The sequence below is a fragment of the Fusarium pseudograminearum genome, chromosome 3, assembly GCF_000303195.2.
Source record: "Fusarium pseudograminearum CS3096 chromosome 3, whole genome shotgun sequence".
In the NCBI taxonomy this organism is placed as follows: Eukaryota; Fungi; Ascomycota; class Sordariomycetes; order Hypocreales; family Nectriaceae; genus Fusarium; species Fusarium pseudograminearum.
In genome coordinates this window covers 709,935-726,010 of record NC_031953.1, presented here as the reverse complement: position 1 = coordinate 726,010, position 16,076 = coordinate 709,935, and the positions used below count along the sequence as shown (strand labels likewise).

At 49.6% G+C, this 16,076-nt stretch overlaps 6 protein-coding genes across 6 annotated transcripts; 5 read left to right on the top strand and 1 right to left on the bottom strand.

Annotated features, from left to right (window-relative positions):
- Window positions 1-1,915: 1,915 nt before the first annotated feature.
- Window positions 1,916-3,319, bottom strand: FPSE_12392 (uncharacterized protein; the record flags this gene model as incomplete). The annotated part of the gene is made up of 1 exon (XM_009265509.1): window positions 1,916-3,319. The coding sequence occupies one exon, from the start codon at window positions 3,317-3,319 to the stop codon at window positions 1,916-1,918; it is 1,404 nt and encodes a 467-aa protein (XP_009263784.1).
- Window positions 3,320-3,878: 559 nt separating this feature from the next.
- On the top strand, window positions 3,879-6,041 carry FPSE_12393 (uncharacterized protein; the record flags this gene model as incomplete). Its single annotated transcript, XM_009265510.1, has 1 exon — window positions 3,879-6,041. The coding sequence occupies one exon, from the start codon at window positions 3,879-3,881 to the stop codon at window positions 6,039-6,041; it is 2,163 nt and encodes a 720-aa protein (XP_009263785.1).
- Window positions 6,042-6,670: 629 nt separating this feature from the next.
- FPSE_12394 (uncharacterized protein) lies at window positions 6,671-8,191 on the top strand (the record flags this gene model as incomplete). Its single annotated transcript, XM_009265511.1, has 1 exon — window positions 6,671-8,191. One exon carries the CDS (start codon window positions 6,671-6,673, stop codon window positions 8,189-8,191), a length of 1,521 nt encoding a protein of 506 aa, XP_009263786.1.
- A 785-nt stretch (window positions 8,192-8,976) lies between these two features.
- FPSE_12395 (uncharacterized protein) lies at window positions 8,977-11,157 on the top strand (the record flags this gene model as incomplete). The annotated part of the gene is made up of 1 exon (XM_009265512.1): window positions 8,977-11,157. The coding sequence occupies one exon, from the start codon at window positions 8,977-8,979 to the stop codon at window positions 11,155-11,157; it is 2,181 nt and encodes a 726-aa protein (XP_009263787.1).
- A 1,464-nt stretch (window positions 11,158-12,621) lies between these two features.
- FPSE_12396 (uncharacterized protein) lies at window positions 12,622-13,566 on the top strand (the record flags this gene model as incomplete). The annotated part of the gene is made up of 3 exons (XM_009265513.1): window positions 12,622-12,794; window positions 12,995-13,056; window positions 13,106-13,566. 3 exons carry the CDS (start codon window positions 12,622-12,624, stop codon window positions 13,564-13,566), a joined length of 696 nt encoding a protein of 231 aa, XP_009263788.1.
- Window positions 13,567-15,135: 1,569 nt separating this feature from the next.
- FPSE_12397 (uncharacterized protein) lies at window positions 15,136-15,498 on the top strand (the record flags this gene model as incomplete). Its single annotated transcript, XM_009265514.1, has 2 exons — window positions 15,136-15,286; window positions 15,365-15,498. The coding sequence occupies 2 exons, from the start codon at window positions 15,136-15,138 to the stop codon at window positions 15,496-15,498; spliced, it is 285 nt and encodes a 94-aa protein (XP_009263789.1).
- Between the last annotated feature and the right edge of the window lie 578 nt (window positions 15,499-16,076).

Below are 16,076 nucleotides of genomic sequence, written 5' to 3'. Positions count from 1 at the left end.
GTCTTACTAAAGAAAAGGTAGCAATTAAAGAAAATGTCTTACTAAAGAAAAGGTAGCAATTAAAGAAAATGTCCTTTTAATAATATTAACATAAGTCTGCTATATAACGATTCTATCCCCGCGAGTCCCTTCCTTACTTACAACGACCTTGGGCTACTCTTCGACAGTTTGCTAGGTAGCATTCTTCATCTCAGCTCATACAGGAGGCTTACCCAGCTAAACAGGAGCAGGCTAAGCCTTCTCCCACAAACGTCATTATTCTTTATCCTCATTCTTAGCTCGTCTGTTCTGGCAGTCTGCACACTCGATTTCTTCTATAACCTCTCGATCGCGGAGATCTGTGCTGCACTTGCCGAGCTTCCAGACATTGGTATTTTCGCAGGTGATGTTTTATGTCAGAGGAATAGGGGCGCGCGTTCGACAGATGGTGCAGCGCCAGGTGATTTGGTGTTCGCATATGTTCTGCGAATGTGGTTTGTTTCGGATGATTGTTTGGGCTGTGTTTCTTTGTTAGTATTTGGCGCGAGCAACGCGGCACACAAAATAGCAATCCCTTACTTTTATGCCTGTTGTTTAATTGACGGTCATGTCCTGGTATCATAAAGACTGCTTGACTGGGAGTGATAAAGACGAAGCAGTATCGCGTCGATGGAGGGTTCTGGTCGCAAATATTAACTGATATTTGTTGTAGATAACGACGTATTGTTGGAAAAGGAGTTCAGTGAGAAAGGGGGTGATGCTCAGTGAGACAAAGCCGTGTATCTATAAAGCGCTGATTGTGTCGATGAAAAGTTATGTTCTAAAAGGGCATTACAGGATGGAGATAATGAAGGAATGTCGAATTTTATTTACGGCGCCTAAATCAGCGTTGATGAAATGGCGAGAATTCAGGGTCGCTGCTTAGGAGTTTGCTAGTGCCAGGTACCACGGTAGCTTATGGTATTGCTTGACACTCCAGTCTCAGAATTTATTTATTAATCGTCTCTTCAGTACGTGAGTCGTGTTGCATGTCTCTAAATCAGCTTATTCCATTCCTCTACTGTAGAAACACCAACCATCTAACAAACCAACACTCCCAACACATCGCGCCCTGTCTAATAACCACGTAACAATCCCAGCAGACTATACAGTCTCAGTTTAGCAAACATAGCCTTTTTCTCGGCTAATTCTCTCATCTTTCTGCAATCGCCACACTCTCCTTTTGGGTCTTGTATAAGTTGTTTAAACGCACAGTATTGCAACTACATATTCATTTCACAAGAAACTTTTTAGAAAGACACATATAGCATGAGCACTTGACAATCGATTCAACAACTTATCAAATATCTCAAATCTAACGTGGAAACCCAAATTTATGCCCTTGATAATGCCCATGTTCCTAAATTCCACTCGTTCATTCCTCTCGTCCCTTAACCGTATGCTCGACCTTGGTTCACTCTTGTATCTCGAGGCGTTTCATTTGTTGGTCTTCAGGCTCGGGCCTCGTCGGCTTCGGTCGCACGTAGCACAACGACATTGGGCTCATGATCGATAGTCTAGACTGCATTCCATTTGATGGTTTGGGAAACTAGGAAGGTTAGTTTTATAAGCAGACACGGTGAGTTAGTTCAACTTACAAGTTGCAGAAACGATTGATATGCAACAAGCCAAGACACTGGTATCTGTCGGCCTATTGCAAGCCGATAGATATCATAGGCATCTTGCGCCCAATGGGCCGAGATGCCATTCCTCTGGGTGGGCTAGTGTAGCCCAGATATGCCGATAAGTGATGCTCTCTATGAGAGGGCAAGCCGGGACATATCATATGTATCTTGCGCCCAATGGGCAAAGATACCATTCCTCTGGGTGGGCTAGTGTAGCCCAGATATGCCGATGAGTGTTGCTCTCTATGAGAGGGCAAGCACGATGAGTGCCATTATGTGGCCTCGAAATCTACTGACATTGTTTCATCTTCATTGTCACTAGGGGTCTCCTCATCCATGGTATCGTGGACGAGTGTGTCAGCAGGCTGAGTGGCAGGCTTACTGGCTTGTTTCTTACGCAGTAAACTTGACATGAGGCTCATTCGGGCCCCCATGTCTCTCGTTGCAGGGACGTTGCTACCTTGAGCCTCTGGTGCAGCTGGTGCAGCTGGCGCAGGCGCAGCTGGTACAACTGGCGCAACTGGGGCCCGAGTGAATGGGGGATTGTTTGGAAAGTACAAACAATGCACCGCTTCAGCGGAATGGTGTGCGGGATCTGCTGGCAGATCCTCCACCTTCCTTCCAGCATCCCAGACTGCTTGAAGGGCCGCGAGGACAGTGCCATCACCCTCCCGACATTTGCCTCTGGCAAAGGCGGCCGACCATGGGAATTCATTGGGCATCGGAGTATCCGGGCCGTTCTCACGGACGTAGTCCGCGAGGTACTCCCACCACAACCGGGTGGTAGTCAAGGCTGGTCGCTTTGCTCGTTCATAGACAAGCAATCCAGCCTTTTGCTTCAAAGACATTGCCCTGAAGGTTGTGCATTCATCGACACGATGATCAATCGTGTTGCAAAATGTGCAACCATGGATAGTGCCGCCGCTGGCATAGAGGCAGTCCCTCAAGTTATGCCCTGTGCGTTCGCAGCAGATGCACTGCTCTCCCTTCTGTGAGGACAAGTGCTCAACCGGCCTTTCCAGGAGAGGCTTTTGTGGCTCCAAATTGGAAGTCACCGCCGTCAATGTGGCCTTTCGTTGCATCCAGTCATGCGCGCCTGGCTTTAGGGGCTCCAGATGGAAAGAAAGCCCCTCGACTCGCCCGTTGCTCATGACTTCCTCGCCAGCTCGAAGGAGATCGGCCGGGGTGTTAGTCATGCCCATGACTCCCCCAGTATGGGTAAAAGCCCCGAAGCGACAATTGTTGCCACCCCCGTAGGAGGTGTTGACAACACGTTGGGCCGTCATTCCATTGGCCCCTTGGTACTCGCGCTTCTCGGCCTTGGAGACCCAGTCGAAACCACCTTGGCCTGGGTTCTTAGAAACCCCGGAATAGGATCCCTTGCCGCTCTGGCCAGAAGTGCTGGCACGACTGGAAGTCGACGAGCTTCGAGGGCCTTGGCTACTACCGCCACGACCACGGCCACGACCACGACCACGACCACGGCCACGGTCACCGCGACCACGCGATGCGGTTGAGCTTTCGCGCCGGTTTCGCATTCGCTGGAGTTCTCGTTGGAACTCCGAAGTCTGACGCTGCAATCTTTCGATTACGGCATCCTCGTCTTCCTCTGAACGGTCTGGGTTACGTCTCTCTCGAGAGCGGCCACGACCAGAGTCTTTCTCACCAGAAGACATTATAGCTGCAATTTTTTTTGTTTAAAAAGTGAATTTTTTTTTCTCTTTTTGTGGGAAAATTGTGCTATTGTGTTATGTTCTTATGAAGTTTTCTTGAGATGAGTTTTAGGTGAGCTGAGAAAAGTACCCACAGTGCTCAGTGAATGTTACCTAGCCCCACATTAACTTCATTTACCAGTATTACACAGAATGAAGTATCAAAACGCCGCCTTTCAATTCATCTTGACAGTAGAATATGCATTAAATACATTTTTTAAAGATTTTCAAATGTAATGTATATAGTGAATTACATATATTCTAACTGCAAGAATAATTAAAATGGTAGTTAATAAAGTGTTAAGTAGATATCTTAGTGGTGCTAAAATTGTAAGTTGGACTGAATTTGGTGCTTAAGTGAGCAGACTGTATCTGCCTTCTCCCTCTTATTGTTTTCTTTTTCGTTTTTATTATGCCCCTCTTCTCTCCCTCATACAACAACACATACGCGCACCCGTGAGTGATGATCGTTATATTTCCGCGCCAACTCATACTGATTATTTACTAGATCATAAACATCAAAATGTGGGAAGACACCGACTTGTTAGAAACGCCCACCATTTGGGAAACCGTCCGGCATCCACCGCCATCCGCATGGCACATCAAGGCTGGTGCGACGGTTAAGCGCCGCCAGTTTATCGAGGATCATTTCGGATTCTACAGCGTGTGGAGACCCGAGGTTTGGTCTTCATGCCGCTCAGTTGCGCAAGCGGACCTCTGTCCCTTGTTGCATAAAGGACTCGACGCTCGCGAGATTGGCGACGTCTACTTCCAGTACCAGGTTGACTTCCTCACCTGGTACGACTACGTCAAGGTGATGGATCTTGACGATGGTACGGAAGACTTCGAGCATGGGTGGCCTTGGGGTGACAATGACGAGATCGACCCTTCTGACATGTCAGACGGTATCTCGAAAGAGTACAAGGCCTGGCGAGAGGCAAATGGCCATCCAGTGTCGGAGCCCAAGCAGAAGGAGAAGGCATCGGTCTCCCCAAAGCAGGCTCCTCGCGTCTTGCCTCCGGCCAAGGGTCTTGCTGATTCTGAGTGGGCGCCAGGCAATCGAGAAGCAGTGGTACCGGAACTTGACTGGGCGGATGAGGTTCAAGACGCAGCAGACGCAAAGGCTGCCAAGCCTGAGCCCGTAAAACGGGATCACAAGCTGAAGGCTTCGGCTTTGTCTTTCTCTCCTGCTGGCCCCTCGAGCAAGGACTCCCAGAAGCCTGTTGTGGCGACTCCTCTCGCCCAAACACAGGCTTCTCCAAAGCCTGCCCCGCGACCTGCTCCTCAAAGACAGGTTGCAAAGCCTCCTTCCAGGGCAGGGTCCTCTTCCACGGCTGCTGGTCCCACAGCCACAACCTCTCAGGCACCTCCTCAGGGCAAGCCTACCGGTTGGAAGAAGGGCGCTCAGCAGAAGGGCCCCCAGAAGACTGCCCCGCAACCTGCTCCTCAAGGACAGGTCGCAAAGCCTCCTTCCAGCGCTGCTGGTCCTGGGGCCAGGACTTCCCATGGATCTACCCAGGGAAAGCCTGGCAACAATAACAAGGGTGCCAAGAAGGTTCCCTTGCGACTTCAACAGGGCGCTGGCTATGCGTCTATCGCTGCTTCTGGGGTGGTTCAGGGCAGCAAAATCCCTGTCCCCCGCGATCCCGTGGTTTCTAAAGAGACCAAGGAGAAGGTTGCGGAGGCAACTACTGCCTTGAAAAACTTCAAGCTCTCCAACGACGCCAAAGATAAGGCGCGCAGTGAAGCAGCCCAAGAGAAGGCTGCCATTGAAAAGGCTTTGAAAGACGCCTTTCGAGTGAGATTCGATGCCGAGCTGGCCAGGATACGGGAGAGGAACATCAAAGTGGATAAGGAACCTCTTCCGCCGGTCTGGCCTATGGACGCGGAGTTCCCAATCCGAAGGGGGTTCTGGCCGTCCTACGATGTGGGCTTTGCTCCCCCTCGGGCTACGAAGCTGGAACTCCGCCAGCACATCTGGGACTCTCTCGCGCTCGGGAAGCTTGGGGGACCTTTCCCCAGTCCTTTTGAAGTCGTCCTACCTCCGTGGATAGACTTCGCCGATCTTGTTCTGGGCACAGGAAGCACGGTCCTTGGGCCGGTGATGGACCAGATGCCTCGAGAGGTTTCCATCACCTGGACCAGGAGCAAGGATGGCCGCCCCTGCTCGCTGGTCATGGGACCCTGTCCTGAGATGAACCATAACATGAACGACAAGAACATGTTGAAGGCGGTCCGCACCGTATGGTGCCACATTGTCGAATGGACGGCACATGCGTGGTATGGCCGCCCTCGTCGTCTTGCGGACTTCTTGGCGACTCAAGTGACCCTCGCGCTGGCAATGGACGCCAGCCCTAGTGCCTCCATCCTTAAATGGGCTAGGGAGTCGTGGGTCGAATTTGTCGATATGCAGGACTTCCCACGTGCCAAGGAGGCCAAAGACGAATTGATCCGGTGGGTCCCAGAGATCCATGCGATCCTCCGCCAGCCCAAGAATCACGTTGAGCCATTACTCAACGAGTGGGTCGAACGAGAGGGCGACCTCGACGATCGCCTCTTCGTGGTCATGGACACATGGAGCGTATTGGCTCCAATCCACGCCTTCAAGTGGAACTTGGAGTTTGAGAAGAGGCGGCTGGACAAGAAGCTGGCCGAGAAGAAGCTGGCTCAGAAGGAGCAGATCTGATAGCCATAAACTATCATCATATTGGCCACGATACTATCATATAATGGGATATGATAGATGCAGCGCCAGGCTTGAGAGCCTGGCCTGGATCAAGCGGTTACAAGCCGCAGCATCGATTGCCCTTTTCAAGGGCAAGGCGATGCAAGTACAAAAATAGGATTGGGGGGGATAATTGAAATGAGATTTGATGATTGGGGCATGCCTGGACCATTTCACTACGTGACTGTGACTTTGTAATATCTTGAGTGATTTGAATAATTTGTCTTTACTGATGCTTTCAAGTGTAAATTGAAGTTGACTCTCCATCATGTTATGATTCTTAGACAATGTCTAAAATGAATCAGTAGTACTAAAGTGACTGACGCCTCGTAGATGAACAGATGACATAAATTTATTCAAGTGGTGAAAGAATAATAATTGATTTTAGTTATCATCGGCAGCTGATTCCTATAGCGCACTCAGTGATCTCAGTAATTATTTGTAATGTGGGCACCCACCAGCTCATTTGCTTTTCTCCTCACACAACATCACAACAACACCAGTCCAGCCAGCCTTGCGTACGCATAAATTTCGCTAGCACCAAGGAAATGAGCAACCAAGGAAGCAGACGAGGCGCTATCAATACGAATATGGAAGGTCGTACCAAAAGGCTCGGTCGCCGTGCGAATATTGCCAACGAGGACCAGAATCCCACTGCCCAAGAATGGGCACAATCACTCCTGGATCGCATGGCTCCCATTACGTCAAGTGATCTGGCTACGCTTTTGGGACCTCCTCCCGAATCCGATGAGGAATGGACCGATCAAGACGAGGCTTATATCGATCGGAAATGGGCGACGTCAACGGAGAAGAAAGCTCAAGACAAAATAGAAGACAAGTCGCACCCTATGCTACTGAGTTTATGGAAGACCTGTCTTCGCGTTTTCAGGACTTCGCCCGTGGATCTCATATCTCCTCTGAACAATTTACGATATTCCGTAATGTCTGACGATGATACCAGCCGTCATCTGTACAGCAAAGCCTTCTGCACTGATTTGACCTCAATCATGGTCCACCCTTTTATCTGCGGGCGGCAGGCAAGGCTGGTCATAGTGTTGCAGTTCGCTGCCATCTGTCGAATTGACGAAAGGGAACTATGGAAATCAACCGCAAAGCGTCGCGGTGCATGCCCTGCGTTAAATGAGACATTCCGCCTGATGGAGAAGAATGCTAATGATGGAACCAGTGAGCCAGTTAAGTCACTGCATGATGCTGCAAGGCAAAGTGTCTTGCGTGTTGGAGAGGTGCCATCTAATCTCTCCGATCTTTTGCATTGGCTTGGTCAGGTCATTTCGAGTACAACGCGTAGTGTCGCAACTGTTCATGACCAGATCGACTATCGAATGGGAATGCCAGTGCTCCCAATATGCATCACCGACTTGAAGAACATTCAGCAAGCGATCAATACTATGCAGTGGAATGACGAAGCGTATGCGTGTACCACTGCCGAAGCGTTGGAAAGCTACAAGTCGATTACTCGAGCTCAGGAGCTCCCAAGTTCTCATGACCTGAAAAGAGTCTTCGGGCTGGCACACAAAGCGTTGATGCGGGCCCTTCATCGTGAAGATCGAGGTTCTCACTTTGATGAGCCTCTTGGCGATGAGCCTCTTGGCGATGTCGACGCCAGACACGCCAGCGAACCGCCAATTGAGGGTCAATTGATGGAGGATGATGGTGATTATTCCATGAACTCCTCTTCGCAACAGATCTCCATCTCGGATGACGTCGCCTTGGCAAGTGCTATTAGATCACCGAGTCTCGGCGTGGGGGGTGACCGTGAATTTCGTCGTGAGTCACCGGCTACCACGCCAGGTACAGAGATGATTTTGAATGCGATAATGGACATGAAGGTCCAGTTCCAGGTCGAGATGACAACCGCGAATGCCAAGCTAGATGCCAAGCTAGATGCCATGAGCAACGAGATGAAAGCCCTAAGGGCCGAGCTCAACGCTGTTTCCAGCGAACACCGCCGCCTGGTCGAGGAAAATGGTAACTTGAGTCAACATCAGCCCGCATCTGAGCCACACAACGTTGACCAAACCGACAACGAGCAGGACCCAGGGCAACTGGACGTATCCTACGAAGGCATGATAGAATGGATGAGCGACTAACTCTGCCTATGATGTACTCCTGTTCCATCTTCCATCTATCCCGCCCATCGATACATTACAAGACTGCTGTTTTTACCCAATGGCTTCCATGTCTCCGCTCAACGCCGCCTTGGATCCTTCGGGGGCGTCGTCAAATGGTGTCCTAACAACACCCAGGGCTACACAAAACACGTGGCCTTTATTTAATTATGGAATAATTAAAATGATGTTTAATTATTTGTGCGACTGCTGACCCTACTGCCTATGATCATGTTGGCCATAATGCTATCATATAATGGGACATGATAGGTGCAGAACGCAATCCGGTCAAGTCGATGCAAAGACCAAAATAGGTTTTGGAGGGATTAATTGAAACGAGATTTGATAGTTGGGGCAACTTCTGGACATTTTGACTACGTGACTGTGACCTTGCCAATGTGCCATTGCGTTATTGTGATAATGTGATTTGATTGTAGTTTAAAGACATTTGCAAAACGTATTGCGATACTTAAAATAACACCTGTGATCTTGGGCATGCTTGTAGTCAGAAATACCAATTGATGGAGGGCAACACTGGGCCCAAACAACTGTATTGATCTGCCTTTCATACGTCCTGCAGCTAGTGCTGCTGCCTACTTATCATCAGACATTTTTCACCTCACAACCACAAACCACAAATCACAAATCACAAACATTAGAGCACACCAATTTTCTTCCACGCCCGCATGCCCTCTCGGCAAGGTATTCAAGCAAAAGCAATATTCATTCAGGCAATCAAGCTCACCATTCTTTAGCCAATCCAGATCATGTCTTCACATTCAGAGGAGGAGGCGCCCGTCGGCTTCGGCGATATTTTCGAAAGCCTGCGCGAGCTTCCAGATCTGCCTCATGGCAAGCCCCGGGCCCTATTCGGCCACATCTACATGCCACAATATCGTTCAGAGCAAAACTTCTTGGACCAGATACGTTTGTCGCTACCTGTGGACCGAAGGACCACAAGATTCTTCATCATCGGCAGTGATGAAGATGCTGATGAAGGGGAGATGAGCGATAGCGAGCTGGCCCCAGTGAGAATGACGATTGCCGAATTCTTGGATGTCCTCAAGAACAATTTGCGGCCACCTGGATCCTTCATGGCCTGGCGTCCCGCTCCTGGACCTGATGCCTGGCAAACCAAGTCTGTGCTACCACGGCGTGCTGTGTTCCTTTTTCAAGTCGATTTCTTTATCACAGCCGAATGCGCTTTGGCTGTGACCTTGCTTATGGACTGGGCGTTGACTGTATCAAGTCATGAAGGGTTTTCTGACATCCGTTTTCTGACCCTGTCATCCCATACGGATATCAGTTTTCTTGAAGAACTACTGTGGAAACAAGGCGCAGTACCTCTACTCACCTTTCCTCTCTCGGATGAAAACGATCCTATGTTAGACAATGATATCTCTGATGCCCGGTCGCTCGAGCAAATCGCTCAAGAGTTGGCAGGTATCGTCAAGAAATCGGACAAAACTACACGACTCATCCTCTCATTTGACGAGACCATACAAACTCATCTACAATGTTTGATGGGCAGTGACGAAATGAGGAGTCTTGTTAAGGTTCAGTCAATTCTACCTAATTGGCCACAGGCCCTCATGGAACTGCGCTCGATCGGTGATGTTGCTAATACCGAATTGGCAACTCTAGTAACCCTGTGCGGTCAGATACCTGTGCGGCCGAAACCCATACAAGGGTTTCAAGAGATCCATGTTGTCTTGGGTCATCGTGATTTCTACACTCCCTCCTGGGACAACAAGACTCGCCAAGTGCTCACATACCCGCGATTAACGTCGAAGGAGTATCGTGAGTTGCAGCTGTGGTGGACTTACAACCCGGACGCGTCAGTCACAGTGTATCATTGTGAAAATACCATTGACGAGTTTATTGCAAAAGGCGGTGATAGCCCATATATTGTGGAAGGGGCTCATATGGGTGCATTCGTTGCCTCTGCGATCGATCTCGAGCGATACAGTATGTCGTCCAAACGTATCATCAACAGCTTTATCCGAAATCCATTGGCAGCCAAGGATACGATAGATATGTTGACAGCGCAAGGTCTTGTATCTAATAATCGCCTTGCATTGGAGGACCAAGAGGCCGCAGTGTTCCGGTCCGTACTTCGTCAGGTTGAGTACGACTATCGCCTTGCCATGTTCCTAGCCTTGGACTCTGAACCTATCCCACGTCTGGTCAAGGTCCAGGTTGCGACCGTGCTGGCCTTGGGCTCCTGTCACAGCTTGAGCAAAGGCGATAATACAAGACCCTTAGCCCTTGAAACAATTTTCAAATGCTGTCACGGCTATGGAAGTAGCCTTGCCAAACAGGGAACTACATGGTTCAACCTCGGGCTTGCCAAGTATTGGCTTGACCGAGAATCCCGCGGCGTCAAAACATCTAGCGAAATCGATGGTATTGTAGATTTATGTGCCTTCTCCATAGATAGATTGCGCACGTGCACCGACGATATTCTGCAGATATTTAATTCAGCCGGGATCGAAATCGACACAAAGCATAATGTGTCACTTGAAAGAAGAGAATTGACCAGTCATGAGCAATGGCAAATCCATTGCCATCTCTTCAGGGCTTACATGCATCAGGTTACGTTTTGTCGTAATCCGACCTCTGATCCATCAGAGCGTGGCCCTCGCATCAGACTTTTCAGAAGTAATGCTGATTGCAGTCTCAAGAAAACCTTTAGGGCCTGGCAACCTGACTTCAAGTCCCTACTGGGAGCGTCAGATGATAACATGGTACTTGGCGTTTCCCACAACCTGGTCCGTCTTTCGAAATCACATGTTGAGATAGAAGATTGGACCATGATCCCTGCGAATGTTGTCGCTTTCTGGGAAACTGAGACCGGCCTAAGCCTACAGGCGACGACGGCCTCAAGAGTCCAGCATTGCCCAGACAACATGGACGAAATCACTGGGACTTGTTCTATGTCAAGTTAATGTTGTGGGACTCCTGGCCCAAGGACATCGCATAGAGTCAATCTGTACTGTTCTAATTTAACTACTTGACTGCCCCCAAATGGGACAGTCGCTGCTATGCGTGGGATAATAGAATATTGTATACAGAGAAAATTCGACATTATTTTTTTTAAACTGTGAAATTTGTGACCCCAAGTGTACTTTAAACGTCCATCTACGGACAGAGTATATTCTTAGTATTATTAGAAATGATTGTAAATTAATTGCTCATTGATCAAAGCGGCAGACTGTCGGAGGCACCCGCTCAACGGTCGCGGAAGTCTCCGAGGGGCTCCAGAAGAAAGTTTTGTATTCGTCTTGTTATTCGTCGTAGAGGTAGACAAGGTTTCGTGGTTTTACTCAATCGGGATCGTGCGTCCAATGCTATTGGTTGATGAGTCGTTACTGTCGTTGGTGGGCTTCGGTATTTCGAATATCATTGTAGTCATCATGAGGGTTCGGCGGAAAGAGCACGCAGAGATGGCGATGGGTGCAGCAGGATTTACGTAGGTCTCTTGTTCTTTGATTGCCAATCATGCGGTGGAATCATCTGTCAAACACAGGTTAGCGGATGCTTTCTTGAAGTCACGGGTAGTCTTGAGTAGATTGTGGCGAGCAGCTGATCAGCGCCTGCTTGTTCGGTGCCCAGTACTCCATCCGGATGCAATTCCGTCAGGTAGCAAAGTTGAAAGTATTGTTGTCTAGGTAGATTGCGGACAAGGACAAATTGTGAGGTGACGTGGAAAGAGGCAATGATGAAGATGACAGAGAAGTGGGGCCAACCGCCATCGATACCGATTCTGAATATTATTTATACCACTGCTCCTCCCGCCTTTTTCGTCTCGTCTTTCCCAAGCAATTTAGCATTTTTCCTTTGACAGTCACTTTATCATCCTTTCTCTGTTGATCACTTCACGTCTTTCAATTATTGAGAACATTTATATATATATTTAACATCCCCGTCACATCAAGAGCCTCATCAAGCGGAAAGGCGGCAGCACAGTAATGACACCATCTCACCCACCTACCCAGGGCATCTTGACATCAGCCTCGCATCACTCGCAGCCAACAAGATCCTAGATCTTCCCAGTGAGTCTTTGAGCAATGTTATCAATCATCTGCTGACTGACGATGAAAAGCAACCTCTCGACATGGAGTGGCTGGAGATGTCGCACAAGTCGCCTACTCTGGCGTCTCTAGAACGACTTTGCATCCAACCACCTATCCAAACAAAGCCACTGTTGACACAGAGTCGCTCACAGACCCGGACGGGACGTCAAAAATTAGCAACCCCCGACAATGCGATATCAGTGCCAGGCAGCTGCACAGGAACAAACAGACCAGTATTTCTACTGCTGTTAAAGTAGGTACATTTAAACCATCCATCTCCTTATATTTTACACTCTTCCTTACTAATCACACATCAATTGTTAGGCACCTACCATCATGGCTGAAACCCCAACCAAGCGCCAAAGGGTTGATTGCAACAGCCAGGGGCCCAGGGACACTCCCTCCTTTGAAGACTCCGCGCCTGACGGAGATGTCATCTTCATCGTGCAAGGCAAAACTCGAGTTCGCCGTGCCATGCAATTTCGGGGACCATTTGCAACATCCTTCCTGTATGCATCAACTGCCAGATACCTGCCATCATGGCTGAAACCCCAGCCAAGCGCCAAAAGGTTGATTGCAATAGCCAGGGGCTAGGGACACTCCCTCTCTGAAGACTCCGCGCCTGACGGAGATGTCATCTTCATCGTGCAAGGCAAAACTCTAGTGCACCCTGCCCTGCCATTTTGGAGACCGTTTGTGAGATGAACAGACACAAGATGGCAGGCATGGCTCGACCTCTGCATGAAGTCCAGTATAAACCATATATATATGGTAAGTGGACTACCGGAAAAAGCCATCCCCTGTTAACATGTTTACTTAGTCTTGACCGAGATCTACACGATGCACGAGACCAGCTTCAATAATGCTGTCGACAACTTTGCGAGGAAGGAGTACTTGCATGCGAAGGCAATATCGGATATTTGCCGAATCCTGCACGAGAAGAAGTACCGTGTGGTCGGCCATGCTCACTTTGAGTACGCTGTCGACTGCATCACGTGGAAGGCATACGTCAAGGACTTGGAGGTCGATAAGCACGAGTACGGCTGGCCTTGGTGCTCTGACGAGTCAGAGCCAAGGCTAAAGGACTTTGCCCATGGCGTTTCGTCCGCATACACGGACTGGCGAAAGGCCAAGGGTATTAAGGATTCTCATTTTGCGCCAGAGAAGGTTGCCCAGCGCGTTCAGCCAAAGCCCGAACCGACAAGGAGGGGTCTACCAACCACCAATACCGGTGAAGGAGGTCATGTCTCATCGCCGCAATCATCATGGCATCAGAGTTGAACAGTGAGCATCCTCTCCGTCGTGATCATACCCGCCAAGCATTCACTAATGACCTGTCAATAGACCATGCCGAGGAACTTCAGCTTGCTCTTGCCAACGCTGATCGCGATGTCGCCAAGGCTTAGCATGAGGTCGTCGAGGCTCAACGCCGCCTCGAAGTTGCGCAGGCCAACTATCAACTTCCCGACGGCACCGATGCACCTTCCGTCGCTCAAGACTTGGTTCGTGTTGCCCGAAACGTCATGGAGACTTCTGGTGCCAAATCGGTGGCATCCACCATCACGCCCGTCTAACGATCCAAGCAATGACCAGTCGTACCCACGCCGATAGCAAAATGGTCCCGACAAGCGTCTTATCGCTGCATTGTTCTTGAATGCCGCACTAATTCACGATCTATTGTACGTTTGTTGATATTGCATCTTATGGGAGTTGTAACCTGACATCCTAGGCAGGCGACCCGGCGTCCTTTTCCGCCGGTATCACTAGCCAAGACAACTTCACAAGGCGCGGTGCTTGTGTGGCCGGAATGTGTAGAAACAACGCTCGAGGCAGATGTTGTCGTCGGTCTTTAGTGTCTCATTAAGACGCTCGTTTCAATCCCCATGCATACCAACATTCATGGAACATCTTGGTCACTGGGTTTCATCCGCTTCGCATCTGATAATTTCTGGCCAGTCGATTATCATACTACACCTGGCATGCCTGCACTCCACAGAAGGACTGGTTACTTTGGCGACCCCAATCTGCACAGTTAGTTCACAAGCTACACGTTACCTTGGCGATGTCCATTCAAGATTGCTCAGACCCAGACGAGACGCCGCGTCCTGCCATTTCGGTACTGTTCGCAAGATCAACAGAGATAAGATGGCACGCAGGACTCGACCCCTACATAACCTCATGGAGTCAAAGGCATTTTCAAATCCTGCTCGCCCCGCGGTGATCGAATCTGCTGCAGAGAACTGAGACGGTTCATGCTACAAAGGAGACAGGCCAAGAATCCTAACTTTACGAGGCCAGTCGTGATCCAGGCTTTGCACCGAGGTCCACTGCTTGAGTACGTCTTGTGAGACATCGTCAAGGGTAGCGGTGGATGCGACTTGCCCACCGATCTCGTCGACGGTTGCATGCATTGGTTGAACCTACGCACCGGGGAACTTGAGATGCGCCAAAAACCGCGGAAGACGAAACAGTCGAACTGGATCCTCAACACAAGACGTCGAGTAGCCATCCGGAACCAGAACAAGGGCAACACGGCCAGGAAGGCAAGTCAGGGAACCAAACTTGTCGAGCCAATGATCATACCCGCAACGCATTCACTATTGAGCCGTGATCAAGACGGCACCACCGCCCCGGACTACGCGTCTGCATATCCAGGTGAATTATATAAAAACTGGTACGGACTTCGTCGCTGGCATAAATATTAGACCACTCTTAGTATATATATGGCTTAAGAGTATACTGATGATTTCGTCCATTCTGCTTCAAGTTTCTATTATATAGTAACCTACCTACTATCCTAGTGGCACCACCACAATCCCTGAGGAGCTTGAAGCTGCTGCTCAACACGCTATGGCAAACACAGACGCCGATTGTCTCCTCATCACCATCAGGCCTATTCGCAACGGCCAGGTAACCCATGACGCTGTCGTCAAGGCCTACTACGAGCGCCAGGGGACAAAGATTATTGAGCCAAGGTCAAGGATCGGCCAGAAGATCGCGAGTATCTTTCGTCATTTTGAAGATATCGACAAATTGAACATGTCTTGATCCAGGAGTAACCGGCTCTCAACGTCCTTAGAGGCAAAGGACAAGGTCATCACCGAAGAGCCAGACCGCGCAGCCGCGGAGGGAGACCAGGCAGCTACAGCAGGAGGCCGCTCCAAGGTTGACAGTTTCCATCATGCCCTTCATCTTGTTCTTCTTGGCCCTTGAGTTCGAATGCTCGCCAAGCGATGGGCTGAGCTCCTCGACATGATAGAGGGTTAGAACAGGTTCTGGGCGCTACTGCGATTGTGAGAACGAAAAGTGTCTGTTAACCTCACAAGCTGGTCCTCTTGGCCTACGGTGTCGCTGTGACCTCATTGAATGATGGCTGGGATTTCTCGAGCTCTATATTAAACCCATTGACTTCGCGCCGGACTGACAGACCTCCACGGCCAGGACCGACAATACAACATATCACCTTCTCCTTTCGGTACTCCATATTACGCCGGTGCTGCTTTGTGGGTTCTTCGGTGATACTTTGGCCGCGTTTGTTGTTGGAGTCAATGATGCTCAAGTTGGTCCGGTTCGATGACTGCAGGACCAAGGTGGCCTGTTCATAGCACCGATCGTCGCTACCCCCCGACAATAAGACGCGTTGAAAGCAGTGTGCGCAAGACCCCAATCTCCTCAGGTACTTTAACCTAGGGATAGGGTTTCCATCTTCAATTACACTTTTTTGAGCATCATGACTCCAATGCCCTCACACATGACCTTGTTTTTTTGCCCTTGCCCTACTATAAGGTTCA